Below are 20,458 nucleotides of genomic sequence, written 5' to 3'. Positions count from 1 at the left end.
GATTCACCAAAAATACGCAGCGATGAATGTGTATAACATGCAAGAGAAATAGTTTATTTGGATTAGTTTAAAATGTACTGGTTTTATGTAGTTATTTTTAAGGGGCAGACTATTTTACATGTAGCAATTGATACGCATGGAAAAATACTGCTTGTGACGATGCTAATGGAGGTACAGATGCTAACTTTTTTTGGAAGACATTCTTGATGCAGTTGCATTGTCCTTTAGCAAACTTTGCTTTTCTTGCCAATCTATGCAATTGGTACACTTCCTGTTTGCTATCATATTTCGGACAGGAAGATTAATGACAGATAAGCAGTGACCTTACCTTTTAAATCACCACATAATTAATTTGTAAAATTTGGGAGCTTCGTATTTCACATGGATATTCAAATTTCAAACTTTGGTTGAATAATTTTAAATTCATGCAATATCTGGACTATTGCCATACCAGAAGATTGTGTTCAGGCACCAAATTAAGGAGGAATTACCAAAAAGTTGAGAAATAGGCAATAGCTTTCAGAATTCTAAAATCTAATGTGCTTTTTATTGCTTTGTTTTTCAGGCTCTTTATGAAAATATGCTGGTGGAGCTGCCATTTGCTAGTTTTTTCCTCTCAAAATTACTGGGGACAAGTGCTGATGTTGACATTCATCATTTAGCTTCATTAGACCCAGAAATGTACAAAAATTTGCTTTTTCTCAAGAGCTATGAAGGGGATGTGGAAGAACTTGGACTAAACTTCACAGTGGTAAATAATGACCTTGGGGAAGCACAGGTAAGAATGGCTTTTGCCTTTTTTTTTTTCCTTTTTTATGTGATTGATGAATGATTACTACCCCTACTAATTAATTTTTTAATTTGAAAGTGATAAGAAACAGCTGTTGTAAGTGCAGTGTGTTGTGAGGCATCATCGGGATTCTGACTCAATATTTGGAGGAGACAATAACTAATTGTGTGCTTAAAAAAAACCAAACAACACTTTTGATAATGATTTAAAGGTCTGGTCTTTTAAGTAGTAAACCGTAGTGATTATTTTCTAACAGTCATACATGAGAAGTTCTATTGCCCAAGATAATTTCTTGAACAAAATATTTTATGTTGTTTCTTTGATTGCACTTCAAACAATTGTAAAAGTTAGATGATATGTAAACTATAGAAGTACTGCCTGGTTTTGGAATCAGAGTAACAAATCAGAATGGTTTTAAATAATAATGACCCTTTATTGTGAGATCAGTGTTGTCTCCTTTAGGTGTAATTTTCAAAGTAGAGGGCCTGAAGTTAGACTTACTTTTTTTTTTTTTTGAGGTGCTGAGACACTGGGTGAGTCAGAAGGGAGAAATGGGTGTTCAGTGCTTCTAAAAATCGGGCCAGTTAGGTCCTTAAGTATGAGTTTTTAATGCAATTGTACTATATAATTAGATTATGGCTTTTATTTGCTCTCTTGTGAGTACTAAAGATCACTGGTGCTTATAGTAGAAAATCAGTATCACCAGAGGTTGAAAAGTGTGCCTTTATTTGCCAATACAGTTAACCTTAGTTAAAGTCTTTTGTCATGCTTCCTCTTTCATTTTTGAGGATTTAAAATTGTGTGCTACTTATGGCCTATTTATACTTGATTATGGTGTTTAATTAATAATTGGATCAAAAAGGTAGACCTGACAACATTGTGACATGCAGCAGCATCTGAATTCAGCCTTGTTTCTTGTGGAAGAAACAGAGACTGTAGAAGGGGGTAAGCAGTTCTCTTGGGTTTGCCTGTTGGTCAGGAAGCCTGGGACTATGCACATCTCTTGGAAGCAGCAGCACCACTGTGATGCAGCAGCTAGTGCTGGAAGTTGTTAGGCTGAGTTCTCTACTGCTGCTTAAATCATAGCAAATTTGATGTCTAAGGCTTCTGCTTTAACAGCATCAGGCTCAGACTTTAACTTTACTCTTCTGTCATCCGTTTCCTGTAACTTTGGGAGATCCTAAACCATGGATTGCATTACAGTTTTAGAATAGTATCCTCAGATTTCAGGTTCCTGAATCATACTGAAGGGGAGACTCAACAATTGCCGATAGAAATAATGTTTCATATTAAACGTATGCTATATGTCATTTTTTCCCCGGGTTACACTCCCTATATGAAAACTTCTGACTGGCACTGTCTTTTAGAAAAACACTTAAAAACTTGAAATAAAGGTATGTGATACAGCTGTATCAGAAAGCATGTTCTTAGAGCACCTACTCTGTTGTACAGTATTGTACAGTAGAGCACCTGCTCTGTTGTAGCATGTGCTGTTAAGTGACTGATACTGAATTGAGTTCTATACTGTCCATTTATTTGGTTACTAGGTTGCAAAACACACAAGGTGACAGTTTCCCATATAACCTAGGATTTGCGGGGCAGGGGAAGTCTGTTGTTTGTATTCTAAAGCCATTCATTTAAATGCAGTTAAAGTAATAGTTTTGTTGAGTGCAGCTAGTACAAATGCAGTTTAGTCTCTAATTAAAAATGAAAAGTAGCTAATATTTTCTTGAGGTTTCCATACTTTATACATCTACTCTCTATGTCCTCAAAAATTAGCCACACAAGTTAAAACCTACCTCAACAAGTAAGGTAGCAGGACATAGAAAAGAGAAATAGCTCAGAAATAACATACAAGGAGATCCACGTTAGAGATGTTGCCAGCTCTACCTACTGCAACAAAAACTTGTAAAAAGTGCATTCTTGCCAAGAACCCTCATTTGTTTCTTAAAATTCTCTGAGGATTATGGCTAGTATTATGAAGACTTTTGATTTTTTAAGTGTTCAGCATAACTTTAAAAGGAAGAATAAATATAATAGTGAGTTTCTGAGTAACTAAATGAAATATAAGTTAAATGAAATATTCTGATGCTGTATTGCTATGTTTATACTTGGAGGGAGAACACTATACCTAAGGTACTACTGAAGTATTAACCATCTTTTAATGAGACTGAGTGTTAGTGTAGTTCAACAGAACGAATTGGTTCTTATCACTGTCTTCTGTGTTTTAATTCAACAAGTTACTTTTTATACTTCACTTCATTACCTTAATAAACCTCATCTAGATAAATACATTTTGTCTGGTATTTGACTCGTGTAACCATTGCATACTAATTAATTGTGTCAAGGTAAGGCACTTTGGGGAAAGAGCTTAATTTGCACTCCTTATGTTGAATGTACATTATCTCTAGTTTTCAGCTAAACAACCACTTTAGTGTCTAATAAATTAGTGGCCAATAAATGCATCGTAAATCTATCATTGTAAATAGCTATCCCCATGACAGTGTCCATCCAGCAATTGTGGCACAAAAGCATTATCTGCAATGAAAGACACATTCAAAAGGGGCTCTATTGCCTCTGTCAGTAGTAGAAGGTAGAAATCCTATTATCAGCGTATTGATTCCAATCCTGTAATGTGCTTTTAGATCCCATTAAACTATTGTCAAAGTGCATTCACCAGAAGTTGAAAAAGGTACTTAATAATTTGCACATTAGACCTGCTAATTAGGGGAGCTATGCCATCAACCTTATCTTCCAACCCCAGATAGCTTTAGCTTTTGATGAAGAACTATCTAATGCAGTGATGCCAGCCTAGACTTCAGCTGTTGGATCTGCTGCATAAAATGGTGGCCAGTAAAAAAGTCTCAAAAGAATGTTAGCCTATAGTTACAGGTGCCTTCAAGTAGATGTGTATATTGATTTTATTTTTCCTTTTATCTTGGAGATTAGATGGTGATAAAATGGTTATAAAATGCTTATAATAAGTGTAAGGTTAACAAATTCAAGAAAATACCTCCTCTTTTCAGACCTCCCTCTCCCCTCTCTCTCAATGAGGAAGGTGAGTTTTGTGGCTGTCAAAGGGAAGAGAGAAAGATTCAAATATATATTCCTCTTCCTTCAAAAATGTTAGATTCTGTACTCCGGTGAGTTTTCTCAAACATTGATTCTTGAGATTACATGGATCAGAACAGTTGAATATGAGAAGACTCCATAAATAAAGTGTAGAAGCACAAATCAACAGAAGAGCACTATAATATATATGGCAGCAGTTTCTATGAAATCCATATAGTATAGAAGTTGGTGTCAGGACACCTTTAGCTTTTTAAAACAGATGTGAATGTCATTGCAGTTACTGAAAATATGTTGACTCACTAAAGGAGAGTTCTTTGCCTTTAAATTTCCCTGAGAGAAAATTTTGAAGCCTTAAAAATAATTCTGAAAGTTTCTGTCTTGGCAACTTCTTTACTAGGATACAGTGGCTTAGATGAATGATTTTTGGAGGTTTTTCAGAAGCAAAATATTTTAAGTTGAGGCTGATCCTTCTCAGGCAGATTTATAACACTTTTGGCAAATGCATTCTTAGGCATTCAAATGCAATCTCCTACCTGGAACTCCTGCCTGAACATCTGGAAGGCAGATGACAGGGAAAGAAAGAAAGCCTTTATCTACTTGTTTTTAGACTGGGAAACAACTTTAGGGGTGATGTGAACAAAAGTGATCAGAGTCCAAGAGAAAAGATAAAATATTTTCATCTGTCCTAAAAACAAGTTTGTAAGAGTTCTTGACTATCTGTAAGACTGCTTTTTGAAATTGCTCTGGAGATATGTCTCATGGCTTCATACACAAAAAAAGAATACCTAGATGACAGGTCCCTTATTCTTTCCTCAAATATTTCCCACTTTACCCTCTAAATATTCCCTTTTCTCCATTATCCTGGGAAGCAGCTGCCACTGCCAGATCAGTGTGAGCAGCAGCTAGCATTAAGTTTGTCTGCCAACAGAGACTTGCTGTTGTCTACCCGTAATCACATACAAAGCGACTTTGTGTGACAGATTATTATCAATAGCCAGAAGATAAATCCCCTGAATTCTGCTTGACAAATACTATGTTATTCAGTTTTCCTGATTTTTGTTGTGTATCTCTTTCATTATTATGCTTATGTTCCAAATAGTAGATATAATAACTGAAAATGATCGTCTGAACCGTTCACTTGAACTGCAACCACACATAAAAGAGATTTACTTTTTCTTTTTACAAACTGTGGTGGTTTTATTAAATAATAAATAAATGTAAGTTGAGCGCATTTTTGTAGTATGTATTTGCAGAAACATGTAACTGAATTTATAGCTAAGAAAACCGTAAGTGCATGCAACCGTAGTTCTGAGTTTATCTAACCTTCAGTCAGAGGGCTAATGCAATACTTCTGTCCACATCCCTAAAAAATGCAAAGCACCTTTTCTTGCAGATTTTTAAAAATATGGGACTTTTATATCCCATTTTGGTATTTCCCCTTCATTTTGAAGACATACTTTGTGAGGATGGAATCAAATTCAGTTATCGAGGGCATTGTCTGAATGATCTGAATACTTATCTGAATAGTATGTATGATTTGATTGCTTTTAAAATATGTGATTTTCATAATGAACCAAGTTAAAACGTTTGTGGGTTGGTGGTTTTTTTTGGTTTTTTTTGGGTTTTTTTTTTAACAAGGTGATGACACAAGTCTGCACGTTTCGGGAAGTTTTCTGTTCTCACCCATCCTGTGTAACTATCTTGCACCATCTAGTGGTGAAAATTGGGTGGATAAAAATAAAAATGCAAGCTGATAACACTTTTTAGGTTTTATAAATTGTATTGTGGCCTTTTTGAAAAGGAACTCTTCAACAGTCATTCCTGACATTTAGAATTAAGTGAGAATTCTACAATAATCCCTTTAAAACACCATGAAAACAACGAATGAGTAAAAAGTGAACCGCGTCTACCTTTACTATGGTTTTACTGCAGCCCAAGCGTTACCATTTTCTGTCTTCTGTTTTACATCCTTCTTAGCCTTTATGGCATAATATATTTATTATTCCTGCTACATTAGCCCCTTTGTTTCAGCCTGTGATGATACTTTGACAAAACAGTGGTAGATTTAATCTCGCATTGACAAACTCTGAACATGGACGGATCACTGGAAAACCCCAGGAAATTCGGTTAACTGAATGCTGTAGTCTTACTTGTGGCAATGCAGGGTTGGGGGGAGGGAGAGGAGCTATGGAAGTGTTGCTGGATCAGAAATCAAGGTTTGCTACTTAAAAATATGAAAATAAAAGCAAAACCAGTTTATTTTTAAAATACTTTCCCCTATTTTCTAAAAATACTGGTCAGAAACAGTACAACAGTTTGGTCGTGTCCCCCCCCCTCTAATTTGCAGGAAGAACATTATCAGGAGAGATAATAGCTTTTATTATACAATGAATACAGCTTTCCCGGCATTGTTAGACCACTGTGGAGACAATACTATTACAATGCAAACATAAGCATAAATTAATCTGTGTCTTGATCTCTATTTGCTGACCTGCAGGGAAGGTTAGACGTTTTACTTCAGCGAGTGCTGGGATGAATCTTAAAACACAGCAGTTTTCTAGAACACCCTGCCAGTAGTTCCCTTTTGCTGTGTTAGGAGGGAAGTCAGTTCAGGCGTCTTTTTGTGTAAATAGTGAGCTCACAGAAATTATTATATGCAAATGGAATAATAACTATTAGTTTATCGTTAGTGTCCGTATTCTTAAGAGAACCTTGATGAGTTGAGTGATACAAATATGCTTTAATATGGCCAAATTCAATGTGTGCATACTTCAAAGAGAGGAATTGTATTTAGTGAAGTACTGCAAAACAAATAGAGAAGATTTGTAAGTGGGCAGATAGCAAAGTATTAGTAGTGTTGAGGTCTCAGCAATGATCTGTCGTCTGGAACAAAATTGGTAGCTCTGATCCTGTAACACTGGAGAGGGCAGGAATTTCAATACTAAGTAAGAGAAAGCTTTCTGATCTTGTTAGGCTTTGTAAAAGGGTATTTTTTTAGGAGGAAATTAAAGGAACTTGACTTATTCTAGTTCAGTGAAAAAGGCTCTGGGAAGATTAATGAAGTTGCTGCCCATAAGTAATACATCATGGATATAATTGAGGAGGAAGGTAATATGCTGGTTAAGCTGTAGGGCAATATTGAAATAAGAACAATGGGTGTGAACAAACTATGCACTGGACTCAGGTGGAACTTAAGAGTGTTTCTAATCATTAGATGAATCCAATTATTCACTAACTTCCCGGTGACAATAGTAAAACTACTTATAGTGGGATGAAACCCAGTACATTTCTAGACTGCATTGTTGCCTGCAGTAGCAGAGGAGAAAGCTTAGCAGCACCAGGGCCCCTTCTCATCAGATGTTTCCACTGTGGTGTGGAACACGTCCCATACTTCTGTTAATACTCCTTGTGGACTTTACCAGTAAAAATACCCTTGCCCTCAGGCCAATCAGTGGCACTAGGTACTGGCCTGTACCCCCTAAACTGGCCAGCTGCATCACATGCCAGGCCCCTCAAGGGGTGGACCCCAGAGGAGGCTATCCTGCCTCTTGTGTCCATGGTTCTTGTTGAAGGGGACTTGCTCAGAAGGGAGCAAACTCATGTGTGCAGGGCGTGAAACAGTCAGATAAACTGACACCTTCATTTTGCTTAATTTTTCAGGGAGTAGGACTTAAACATAGTCAGTGCTACCTACACCCAGAGATGGTGTGGGGTATTGGTGAGGTTTTTTACTGTAAGTGTAACAAAATCAAGAAGCTTGCAGCTGAAGGATTAAAGTGGGAAGTAAGACACATTTTAAACACCTATTGTAATTCAGGTTGTTCTAGCTTATCAAGGAAAGTGGTAAAAACTCCATCACACGGAGTCTTTACACCAGGATTGCCTGTCTCTCTAAAAAATGTGCTCTAACTCATCTATGGATTTATTGAGTTAAATACAGGAATCTCTAGACAGAATCCTCTGGCCCGTGTTATCTGGGAGGTCAGATTTACAGATCTTAATGTTCTCTTTTGGCCTTAAAAACCTATGAATCAACTAAAAATCTGAATGCTCCAAAGCACCACGAATTTTTAATCTTGCCACTTTGCATTTTGCTTAGTACTGGAACAGCTCACATTATTAGGTAGTATGTTACAAAAGAAGCTATTCACGTGTTTAATTCTCTGTGTTCTAAAGATGTGATCGTTACCACAGACTGAAATGCACAGTTATTTAAAAAAAAATAAAAAAATAAAAAATTTGCCACTCCAGAGTGTAGAAAACCAAACTTTTTTATGAAGGCTTCAGAAGGTGACTGAATCTCAGCTTTTTAGGTTTTTTTATCCTCTTCTTAGTACTCAAATAATTCCTTCAGATTTGGCTGCTACTCAGCAAAATTATCTTGTAGTAAAGAGTAGAATATGTAAAGGTCAGTAGTGTTTTAATAACAACTACTGTTGATCCTGATTTATATCTTAATGCAATTACAGTATCTTTGGTTTGGGTGTTGGTGTTGTTTTTTTTTTTTAATTAAAAATTCTTCCATGCTGAGGTGTCTTGGTGTACTTGAAGGACAAAAGCTTCTCAGTAGAAAAACAAGGTTTAGGCTTGATTGTTTGTTTGTTTATTTTTGTTGAAAGTACTGAACGTGTATAACTTGGATTTTCAACAGTAGGAATTGTGAATGCTTATCATTCTGTAAATTAGGCTTGTATCAGAATCTTAATTTTGACTCAGCAGACATTGCTTTTACCATAATGTGGTCCTGCAGAATTCATGATCACCGAACAGTTGGAGAAGAGCCTAGCCAGTCGAGCACAGCTTTCCTAATCCAACTGGAAGGAGAGTGCTGGGTGCGAGACCTGTGCTTATAGAGGCTACTCTCTCTTCCAGGGCACTTATTGGCATCAGTGAAGCTAAGGGCAAGCTTGCCAAGGGGAAGATTTTCACTGCAGTTTCTGTCTGACTTGCATTGGTGAATTTAGTATTACACACTGTCTCCTATAAAAGAGCTCTGACTTTGCTGAATCTGCTTTCTGGTAATAAACCACAGGGCAATGCAGTCAGCTGCATTAGCAGCTGGAGGCCTAGGTCTAAAAACTGGATGCCATAGAATATGGTCTTATGTGTAAACAGAAAAAACCTACCTTTATAACTTGTCATAATCTTTTATCTTATTTTGAGGTGAATGCTCTGGAGTATATTCTAGTAAGCTTCAAATATAAGCATCACATAGTAGAATGTTTTGCAGTTCAATTTTACGGTTACAGCACACAGAATTAAAGTTTACCAGGATGGTGAAAATTGTTATGTTTATAGGTGGTTGAGCTGAAGCCAGGTGGAAAAGATATTCCTGTTACCAGCGCTAACCGAATCGCATACATCCATCTGGTGGCAGACTACAGGTTAAACAAACAGATTCGACAGCATTGCCTTGCTTTCCGTCAGGGACTGGCCAATGTTGTGAATCTTGAATGGCTTCGAATGTTTGATCAACAGGAAATACAGGTACTTCTGCTTAAAACTGCAGAAAACAATTGCTTTAAACAGAAATAAATGCTAATTTCCGCCTGTAATGTAATTGTCTAATTTCCTTCACTATTAGGTTCTGATTTCTGGTGCCCAGGTTCCTATTAGTTTGGATGACCTTAAATCTTTCACAAACTATTCAGGTAAGTATATTTTACTTAAATAAAAAAATGTATTATGACTGACTCAGGAATAAATAAACTTGCTTTTTATCCTAGCTTTTAAAAAAAAGTTGTAGGGTCATTCTTGTTAACTTTGGCCAAACTCTCTAGATGGGCCTGAATTTCAGAAGATTGGGTAAAATGACAACCTAATTTTATAAATGCTGGGAGATATAGGTATGCAGTTTATTTTATTAATATACTTAAATACAAGCTTATAGCCAGAAAATTAGAGTTCATGTAATTCCTTTTCTAAATGGATGTTAGTCGATGTTGTGTCTGGTTGAAAATAAGTGTGCAAATGGCTTTGGGATGGTTGTTTGTACCACTGCATTCAGATACTTACCATTTCTCAGACAGCCTGAAGAGAGAGCTCTTATTTTTTCCTTTTGAGAAAAGTAAGGTCTCTTACTTCATTTGTCCCTGCATTTATCACGAATGTAATAAAAAAGTAGCTACTGTATCATCAGTTCCCATCTGAGCTTACCTCAAGGTAATTTGATTCATTAAATAACATCCTGAGTCTTGCAGATTTTGCAAACTCTTGGAGTAAAAGGCAGTAATCCAAAGTTACTAGGTAAATGCTAAACTAAATAAAATTAATTTGAAATAAATAGGATTTAGTGAAGAAAAGTGCATTTAAGAAGCTGAGGGATATAGTAGCCATAGGTAAGCAATGAATGAGAAACTCAAAATGCAGTGTTCAAAGAGATCTATAGATACTGGAAGTCAGCAGTGTAAGCCTGCTGGTTTTAATATTTCCTCCAAGCTTTTCAAGATTGATGCTAGTTTTTTTTGAAGAATTTATTTCTTACATAAAACTATTCTCCCTATAAATCATTTAAATCTCATTATAGGTGGCTACACAGCAGACCATCCTGTAATTAAAATATTCTGGAGAGTTGTAGAAAGCTTCACTGATGAAGAGAAACGCAAACTACTCAAGTTTGTAACAAGCTGCTCTCGACCGCCTCTTCTGGGCTTTAAGGTATATGTCTTCCCGACTTCCTGGCAAGTTTCTGTAAATACTACGGATGATGATACAAGTTTTTCTTGTCTGTAGGCATTTACAATTTGAGAAGAATGTTCTTCTGTGACTACAGAAACAGCTTCAATGTTTGCACTTGCGTGTATAACGAGTATAGTTTTAAAATATTTCATGAAATGTTGTTCTCTTGTTTTCTATTTTAACTGCAAAATTTGATAAGCCTAAATCCACGCTGGTTAGACCGCTTACTCTTTGTCATGGAAGATCCTTGCTGCCATTTCATGTTACTATACTGAAGCAGTATTGCTGCCAGTTTCAAGGAACAGGTTGAGTTAAGAATGTCTTTTAAATCAGGCAAAAGAGGATTTAGGATATAAAAGCAGCTATTAAATTTGAACCTCTTACATCTCCCACTTAAAATGGTTACTTTATTGTGTTTCCTTGTAATTACCATTTATCTGCTTATAGGGTCACAGCTCATTACCCTTTGTATCTAAATATTTTGCTGCTATCTTTAGACTGCTATTTACAGTGAAGCTTAAGTATGAAGAAAACTTTTGTCTACAGCTTATAAAACTAAAGAGAGGCTGAGGCAAGTTAAAGACATTTTGAAATTAAGTTCTGGGGATAGTCTACCCATGAGTTTCAGCTGGGATGCAAAATTCTGGCTAAGAACTGGCCATGGACTTCATCCTCTAAAATGTGGGAACATTCAATGCTTTTCTGTAAGAAAATAAAAGAATAAATTGCTTCATAGCAAACATCATCACCTTTAGTACAGTGGTCAACAGCATGTTTACTGTTGTACTGTTTAGTAAAATTAATACAAAGGTGGGCTTATATGGAACAGATATAGGCATTGCATCACTCAGTTCCTTACAAGTAAGAATAAGATTCGTTGCTAAACAAAATTCGAGTACATGTACTTAGCAAATTTTCACATTAAAAGGTATCTGATACAGTATTTAATTAGCAGTGGATAGTAACTAATTTCTTACATTTATTAGGTAAAATGGGTAGATGAACCCGTAAGAAATTAATGTAGGTATTGTGTAAGTCCTGAAGGTTTATTAGCTGTTCTGTAAAATTAGTGGTGTTGAATGAACATTTTCTCATTACAGAAATACTTCAGGGACAGATACTGACATTTTATATAGGAACAGGGAATTCGGATACACAAATAGTCTGGAAGTGGAAACGACATACTTGGAATTTTGCACAATTTCTTCTTGAATCATACTGTGAAAGTTCATTCTGGTGGGGGTTTTTTGGTTTGTGGTTTTTGTGGGTTTTTGTTGTTGTTTATCAGCATTTAAAAAAATACTTGAAAGGCAAATGGTAGAAGAATTTCTTCTCAGCTCTAGGAACTGGGCCCTTTCCTGGGACGTGTCCTGAGGGTGACACATGATAAAGATATCAGAAGTAAAAAATGAAACACAAACCCCCACCTTCCTCTTCCACACACGCAGCTTAGATGTTTGTAGTACTTGTCACTATTTTTCTCTTACTGAATTAAACAAAATTCATTCTAGAATTTTCAAACTTTTGATTATTTACTTTTTTCATAAATAGTCTTCCTCTGGAAAACAAACAAGGACACTCCAGTATTGAAATCACAGTGGTCTCAGTCACAGACCTCTGACACTTGACTGACTTAAAAGATATAAAAGCGTATGTGGGTTGTCATACAGTAGTATGTGGATCATTTGCTAGGGGTGATGAAAGAATAGTCCCAGTAGCTTAAACAGGTTGGTTTTTTTCAGACTGCAGAGCGCTTTTGAAGTGGAAGAGTTGTTTCTAGTGCCACATTCTGCAGGGAAGCATGGCCCTTTGCCCTTGACTTCCATCTGTCTCCTTATGCTGCAACTTCACATTCTCTTCCCTCTTCAATCCTTTTGTTTATTTTCCTATTTCTTTGTAAGCTGATACGGATATGCAGCGCTGCCATTGCAGCGTGTGATCATTTAAACCTCCCTTTGGTACAATTGTTCTGTAACCCTCTGCGCAATCTCACCTTCTGCATAATCCCTTAAGCTGCTGTAGCAAGTGCTGTGTGATGCTGTTAGCATGCGGATAGGCAATGTATTGTCCATTTTCAATATCTGTAATCTATAGCTCAGCTGCACTCCTTTTATAGGCACCTGGGAGAGGAATGAGCACTTTCAGTTGGTAATTTGTCTCACTGTTCCATGTGTCTACTTCAGGATGAAATGAATCATGTCTTAGATGCCACAAAACATACTAACTAGATCCCCTTTAACAGTAAAGAGTGTCTGGGGTGAATAGATTTGGATATGGAGATGACGGAGATGACTGTTTAATCACATGAATCCTATCTAGGGTATTCATTGACTGATTTGTGTGATTGATTATTTAAAAGCCTGCAAGCATTTCTCTTAAACTTTCCAAGTCCGTGTGAATATCACTGTACAGTACTCTAGCAACAAACAGGATTTTATAGGACAGTGGGAAGAACAATTAGAAAACTGTGGGATGAGACCAGGATAGAACAGTGCACATCAGTCATGTAACGAAGGGAGAATCGGGAAACAATTGCATGGAAACAAAGTAAACAGAAGTCTCAATTTCTTGTCATCCTTTTTAATTACAAGGGGAGAGGAGGAAATGCAGATGTAGCTACCCAGCTTTGAGGTAGCCAGCATGACATTTGAAGAGATGGAGGAAGTGAGTCAAAAGTCTAAAAATATTAAGGCTGACAGTGACATGTTAGAAAGAAGCCAAATGTGGAAAGCTGAAGTCTGTGTGTGTACTTGGGAGATAGGCCACAACCTGACTTTAACATACTTGGCTAGGAAAAAATGGAAGTAAAATACTCATTGCTAAGTTAAAAGATTAATTCGCTGTGCAATGGACTTGCGAGCTCAGCCACGTGCAGCAGTCTTGGCAACAAAGCAGAGTGAAAAGGCATTACTGCTGCTTTGCTGGGCAGCACTGAGTGGGAGTTAGGTCACTACTTGCATGGTGCATGCAGTAGTATCTTGTTAACACGGATTTACCAACAAACCACGGGTTTGCCAGGAAATGTTTGCCAGAAAAGGAGGTGGGTAACTGGTACAGTCATCATCAGTAATGTCTTAGTAGCCTATGACAGTGTGGTGTTTAGAGCTTTGAAGGTGAAGAGTGCAAAGCTGCAGGAGTGCTGAATATTACCAGCCAAATAATTGTCTGAATACATTTATGTTGGTGGTAGACATTAACACAAGCTATCTTCAAAATTTGTTTACAGTTTTAATACGTGTTCCATACTTTTCAGAGAGGAACGCAATTTCTGGTTCTCACTCTGAAATCTTCTGTATGCTTTATATTGTGGAACCTTCATGTTTTCTTAAAGTCAGTGCATGTTAATTTAAGATGAGGAAATGTCTTGACATTCATAGCTTATAGATAGCACAGTCTAGCTTTGCATCATTTAAAAATTTTAAACTCTCACTGCCAGATTCAGACTCAGAATAACATTTACTAAAGCTAATTAAAGTTTAATAAGTTTAATAAATGTGATTGTTACGGACAAAAAAAAAAATCATTAAAGCGTGGTTGAAAATTGTTAAGTTCCAATCAGGTCACATAATAAATTGATTATACTTTTCGATTCCAAACTGTTGGAGTTGCCCGCTGTACAGTATTTAATTATGCAACAAATGGTGCCCTTGGCATGACACTTCAATTTAGAACTTCATTTTTCCATTTTTAAAGCTAAAGTAGGGGAATTCAATTAGCATTTTGAAAGGAACACTAAAAATGCAGCATTTTAGCCATGAAATACTTTTAAGGCCTCCATTTGAACAATAATTTAGCTTAGAATCTCATTGACCTTTTGCCTTTGGAGTTGGGACTTTTTTCCAGTTTCTAAAATCAGAAGTGTTTTACCTCAGGCAAGCATTTGATAAAATGAATACTTTCTTGCCAGCAAAAGCAGTACTTTAGAGATAACTAATATATTTTTCACTATACTCTTTCTCAGAAGAAAAAAAATCATATTATTAAAACAATTAAATATTACATACAAAATGTCTGAAACGTCTGTTCCTCAGATCAATAATTATCGCATCAGAAGAGTAATCAGTGTCTGACAAGTTTATATCACTACAGACTGACTGTGCACATCAATACCATCCCAACAACAGCTGAGTGACTTTATAATCTCTCTGTGAAGAAATACCGAGTACAATTGCTTGAAATAAACTTAGATCTTTATTTGGAGAATATAAAGTACCTCTTGATTCAGAGTTCTAGACCGTGGTAAATACTTGCTTAATCTTACACATGAACTGATCCACTGAAGTCATTAGTACTGTTTGTCTTGACATTCATAAATTGTAGGCTTGCTGAAAGATTAGTTTAGGCAGAAATCTCTTTAGGGTGAGAAATGCCTTTAGCATTGTATCAGACAATTGATTTTAACAAAGAAAATATCATCGTATATTGTGGTGAGTAGAAGGAAAATGATGGCTTGATACTAATCCACTTGAATTTATTTTATATATCTGGGGTATGCTAACAAACTAAAGCTCTAGAAGGAAAACACTGAAAGGGTATGTTTGATTACATTGTTTGTTTGGGATTTTTTGGGGGGGATGTCACAGAAAGAAATTGATGTAGTACTATAACTTTATGAAATTTGTTCTCAGATCTGGTCACTCATTCATTCTCTTTCTCCTCAGAGCATCACTTGAACACGACAAGTAAATGCTCGTGTAGAATTTGTGCGTAAAATTGGATTACTTCTAAACTCTAACAGAAGAATGTTGTAACTGGCATAGCGCATCACTTCATTAGCTAGAGCAAAATTGCCTGTGTTGGGATTTTTGTGTATACAGAAACAATGTATTCCCTGCCTGGAAAGAAAAAAACCAGAAATTGTAATTCTCAGAAGCAGCCATGTCATTATACAATTACAAATATTATATGTCATTCAAACGCGACAGAACATCCTGCTCCATTTACTGCCGTTACTGCTAGTGGCCTGTTGTTCCCTGTGTTCAGCATGTATTTCACTGTCAGAAAACTTCAGCATAGCAGGAACCCATCATTTTCCTGGTCCTACAGATTAAATGGCATCCATGGGCATTTGGGAGGCTTTGCAAGGAGAGTCTGAAGTTGTGAATCCCAGTTGTTTCTCCCAAATACAACAAAAATTTCTTGCATGCTGCTGTATTACTCCATTTCGTGTTTCACTGTTCTTGTAGCATCATGATTTTGCAGAATAGAGTGTATGAACAATAACAAATTACTATTTTTTCCTTAGAACCAAATAAATTGCTTTGTGTTTTGCAAATTAATGGATCTTGGTGGGGACAAAGTAGAGGGAGGCACTACACAATTCAAGAGTGCTTTTGGGGCCACCAAGCATGAAAGAAAATGCCATTTGAGTATGTCATTGTGACAGGTTTTAATCAAATGATTTATTTCCTGGAAATCTGTGCCAGCTGTTACAGGGTAGGTTTTGGCTTGTGTGTATTTTTGATATGTTTTTTTTCTGTTGCATTTTTCAGGAGTTATATCCTGCATTTTGTATTCACAATGGAGGATCTGATTTAGACAGGCTACCTACTGCCAGTACCTGCATGAACTTGCTGAAGCTTCCAGAGTTTTATGACGAAAATCTTATGCGAAGCAAGCTTCTTTATGCCATTGAATGTGCTGCTGGATTTGAATTAAGCTGAGGCGAACTGATGCTTATTTGGATGATCTGCAGAGGAACTAACCAGTGCCTACTCTATAAGCAGCACCCATACCCAAGCAGTTTTAAGGGAATTCTGTCTAGATTTCTGCAGCTCTTGTGTCTTATCAAATGCCCTCAGATAGGTTTCATTTTTAAACCCGATTTCTTAGTTAGCTTTCATTAATTAATATTACATTGACACTGCTTTATGATTCAAAACAATGAATGCCGTGTGCAGTGTGGCTGTTTTCTGTGTTTATGCGAAGAAAGAGCACATTTAAAGAACAGAGACATCTCAGTGAAATTAACCAAAGATGAAGCTTTGGCTTTGTGCTGTTCAAACATAAATAATTTCACAAACTGGCAATAAAGTTGTGTACCATGCAGCGCATTGGGATGAGACAGGGCTAACATCCTGTAATTAATCTTTTAGATGGAAGTGAAGCAGATGTTTGCAGATATCCCAGAACTGAGAGGATGAAAATGCTCATAACCGATAGCCTAACATCTTTACTTATGTTGTAGAATTGTTTACAGATCATAGTTGTTGCAGAACTGATTTTGTTTTATACTACCTTCCCTCAAGATGGTAGGCACTGAGATCAAACGTTTATAATATTCCATTTGTGCTTTCTGAAATACCTTGGAGAAATCGGATTCGCATTACTTTAAGTTCAACCTTTGGCTGTGTCATTATCACTTGAACGCTGTCGTGAATGGATGTGGCTATCCATGTTTTCTCTGTTCTGTTTCTGTCTTTTGTGCCTGTACAGGTTTTTGTTTTCTTTTTTTTTTTAAATGTATCAGACTCCTATTGCATACACAGTGCATACAAAAGTCATCACTTTGGAAAAATATACATGTAACAACTATTAAAATTATTTGAACCAAAGTTACCAGGCTTTATCTTTTATATTTGAAGCCTGTGGTGTTCACATTCCTTTTCCCTATCATTTCTTTCCATCTTAAATACTGCATCTGTGCCGTAGACACTAGTCAAATTCATTATTTTTTTGTGATTAAACAGCTTCTATATCCATAAGCCTGCAGTGTTTCTGCTAAGAAGAGTATGTGGGAATATGCTGCTTAATATAATTTGGTATCTGGGAAAAAATTTGCTTTCGTATGGAAGGACCTGATTATCTAGTAGTAGGCACATCGTTGGGTGTTCGTATGCAAACTGCAGTCAATTTAGAAAAGGAATTATAGTTCAAACTGTAAGATTCATAAGTGCATCCCTCTGAACTTTAGTTTTATATTTTAAAGCATCAAAATTTACAATCAAATTTGTATTCATCTCTTATGCAAAAAAATATTTTGCTGTTACTGGAAACTGTTGGATTTCATATTTAATAAGCAGTAACCAGCAATATCCTTTTAAATGTGGGAAAACTGAGTGATTTTAAGATGTTTACTAGTAACCATATAAAAATGTATAATTTCTTAATTTGGGTAATAAATGAAGTGTTAAAATACTATTTGTAGTCTTGATGTACAGAAATAAAACGATTGGTTTTCTTTTTGGTTTTGCTTTAGGCTTTTTATTTATGTTAAGTGTTACATACCCAACCTATTCTTTATCCCAAAATTCTTTTCTTGTATATTTTTCTACATAAATTATGGAACTTGTAAAGAAGTTGAAAAAGAGATCAGTAATAGTGGAACTGCCTCCTCCTAATTGCAAAACCCGAACACTTCTTTTAGATAGCATTATTTATTTTAGAACCTAATGCTTTAAATATTTTGGAAATTATTTTTCAATTCCATTATTTTGCTACATTGGGTAGTGTTGTATCTGTATTTTGTAAAATTAAATTTAAATTTTCTATTAAATATTTGTCTTTTGAAGATTGTGTTGGGAGTCATGCCAAGTCATCATGACTGATAACGTACACTTCCTGCTTTTGTAAAAGGAGCCAGTGCACACTATTCCTGTCTGTTACTGTGAATGCAACTTCAACGGAGGGTAGGCTGGGGCGAAGTGTGAGTTGCAGATAGGTGTAGTCATGTAATTGCAAGAATCACACAGTTGCAGAAAACTTCAGTAGAGAATTTGAGTTTGCTGAAAATATTCTGACTTTTTATTTCTTCAGTATGTAGTACTCGGTGATCTTGTTTTGTATATTCTGTACATTAAGTATGAAATTTTGACATATTCAAGTCAGTGGGACTGTAGCCTAGATTTCATTCTGCAGGTAGTCAGTTGAAAATCTGTGCTGCGACAGCTTACACCACCTTCAGTATCCAGACTGCAATAAGAAGAAGGCAGGGCTTTCCTTTGGCAACGAGTGCTTTCAATTCTGACTGTCAGCTGTTTTCGTGTAGTCAGGATGAAGCACGACTCCCTGCTCTTCAATGATCTATTGCTGGATATTTTAAGGAACAGGAGATAAAGGTATGAGAAATAATACAGGTATAGTTAGTCATGTCCTGTGGAGCTAGGTGGTCTAAATGATTTCTCGTAGCTTTTACGTACCAAGAATTGTTTAGATATGAAAATGGATTTTCTGTTTTTTAAAGGAAGAACAAACTCTCTCCCCATTGTGATGCTCCCAGAGTTTAGGTAGGCAGAGGCAGGAAGCACTTCGCATGCAAGTAACCTGAAATATTATTGTGGATTTTGATCATCAGAATTATAGCAGTAATAATTATGGGTTTGGAGTTGTTTTCTGTGTAAGACAACCCTTCCTTAAAGTCAATTTCTGTACTCAGTGTTTTGTCCTCCTAGTTCAGTACTTGCTTTTTGAAAAATGACAGCATTTTCTGTTTGTTTTTTCTTTTCAAATAATTTTTGTTTTATAATTTTGTAACCTGTTTTAAAAACATTTTTGTCAAGGTTTATCTTTATGATGGAAGAGGTCACAAATTCTTCGTCTCTCCCAAGTTAAAAGGCATAAAAGCGGAATAAAAAAAATAAAATTAGCACTCGGTCTGTTTCTCTTGGTGAGAATTTTTCCAGATGTGGGTTTAGTCCTACTAGCTGGATTAAAAAAAACAAAAACAAGCCAACAAAATTAACCAAAACAGGAATGATTGGCCTTGTTCCTTAATCTCAGTTGTCTTCCATCATGGTCCTGAAAGCCAGACTTGTATAAATTGACAAAACTCACTTGTGATTTCTATGGAGAATTTATGTCTGCTAAAGAGGAACGATTTGGCTCCAGTTTCATGCGTAAACACTGAGCTGACAGAAACTTGATTTGAACAACAAGGATATCTTCAGTTATTTTTGTGTGGAGTGCTCCGTAATTAAAAAAATGAGCTTCCTGATGCTGTTAGTACCAATGCGGACAGGTCTTTTTGGCATCACTTGAGTAATCTAGCACAAACAGGATCCTAATTTGATCTATAAAGGGGTCTGGAATTCAAAGAAAACACTTTAAGGAGTGCAGTGAGCTCATGCTAAATTTCAGTTTAAACCAAAACCTATTTGTTAAATGCCAGTGAGACAGCACATACTCTTTTCACCACTGAAAAACAGTACAGCACAGAAACAAAAAGGAAAAAACAAGAGAGCTGTTTTTCTTGGAATGTTTTGTTGGAGCTGTAATTTTTTTTTGTATTTATAATTATATGCAAAAACTTTAAAACATTTGCTCATATACATGAATCTGTGTTAATAATGGTTTGTGATGTAAATGCTTGTTACTATTTTTTTCATGATGCTTTGCCTGTCAGTGAAGGAGAGAAGAAATGAACATGGTCTGTAAAACTGATCAGGATATCTATATTTTTATTGACTTCTGCTTTTGTGAATAAAATAATTTGAGTTTTCTTGAAACTTTGCAGAAACACTTTTCTTTCATTTTTTTTTGCAGTAACTTTGGCATTCTCTTGCTAAAGATTGATAGTACTGAATAGGTTCTAAAAGGGAAGTTAATATTAACTGTTCGTTGGTCTTGAAGTTACTACTGCTGGAACAGGCTGCCCAGGGAAGTGGTGGAGTCACCATCCCTGGAGGTATTTAAAAGACGTGTAGATGTGGTGCTTAGGGACATGGTTTAGTGGTGGACTTGGCAGTGCTAGGTTAACGGTTGGACTTGATGATCTCAAAGGTCTTTTCCAACCTAAACGATTCTATGATTTTACTGCTTCTGGATGATTTGTAACTGCAGTTTTTGAGCTGTGAAGTTCCCACTCTGTCAGTCAAACTGCAACTATAAGGTTTAGCTTTGTTTCAGTGCGTCTTTCAAACAACGTAGCTAAGATCACTGATGTGCTTTGAAAAATCTTCCTCAGAATCTTTGGAAAGAACA

The 20,458-nt window shown here is 36.2% G+C and overlaps 1 protein-coding gene across 2 annotated transcripts in view; it reads left to right on the top strand.

The window, feature by feature from the left end:
* Nucleotides 1-17,722, top strand: part of UBE3C (ubiquitin protein ligase E3C) — an 80,770-nt gene extending 63,048 nt beyond the window's left edge. For both annotated transcript variants that reach the window (XM_072854706.1, XM_072854707.1), the window contains 5 exons: nucleotides 566-778; nucleotides 9,161-9,349; nucleotides 9,447-9,513; nucleotides 10,389-10,519; nucleotides 16,033-17,722. In XM_072854706.1, the coding sequence (XP_072710807.1) occupies nucleotides 566-778; nucleotides 9,161-9,349; nucleotides 9,447-9,513; nucleotides 10,389-10,519; nucleotides 16,033-16,203 (771 nt within the window). In that variant the 3' untranslated portion in view covers nucleotides 16,204-17,722. The remainder of the gene's footprint in view (nucleotides 1-565; nucleotides 779-9,160; nucleotides 9,350-9,446; nucleotides 9,514-10,388; nucleotides 10,520-16,032) is intronic.
* The last annotated feature ends 2,736 nt before the right edge of the window (nucleotides 17,723-20,458 follow it).

The sequence above is a fragment of the Ciconia boyciana genome, chromosome 2 (genome assembly GCF_034638445.1).
Source record: "Ciconia boyciana chromosome 2, ASM3463844v1, whole genome shotgun sequence".
In the NCBI taxonomy this organism is placed as follows: domain Eukaryota; kingdom Metazoa; phylum Chordata; class Aves; order Ciconiiformes; family Ciconiidae; genus Ciconia; species Ciconia boyciana.
This window is presented reverse-complemented; position numbering and strand designations above follow the sequence as displayed.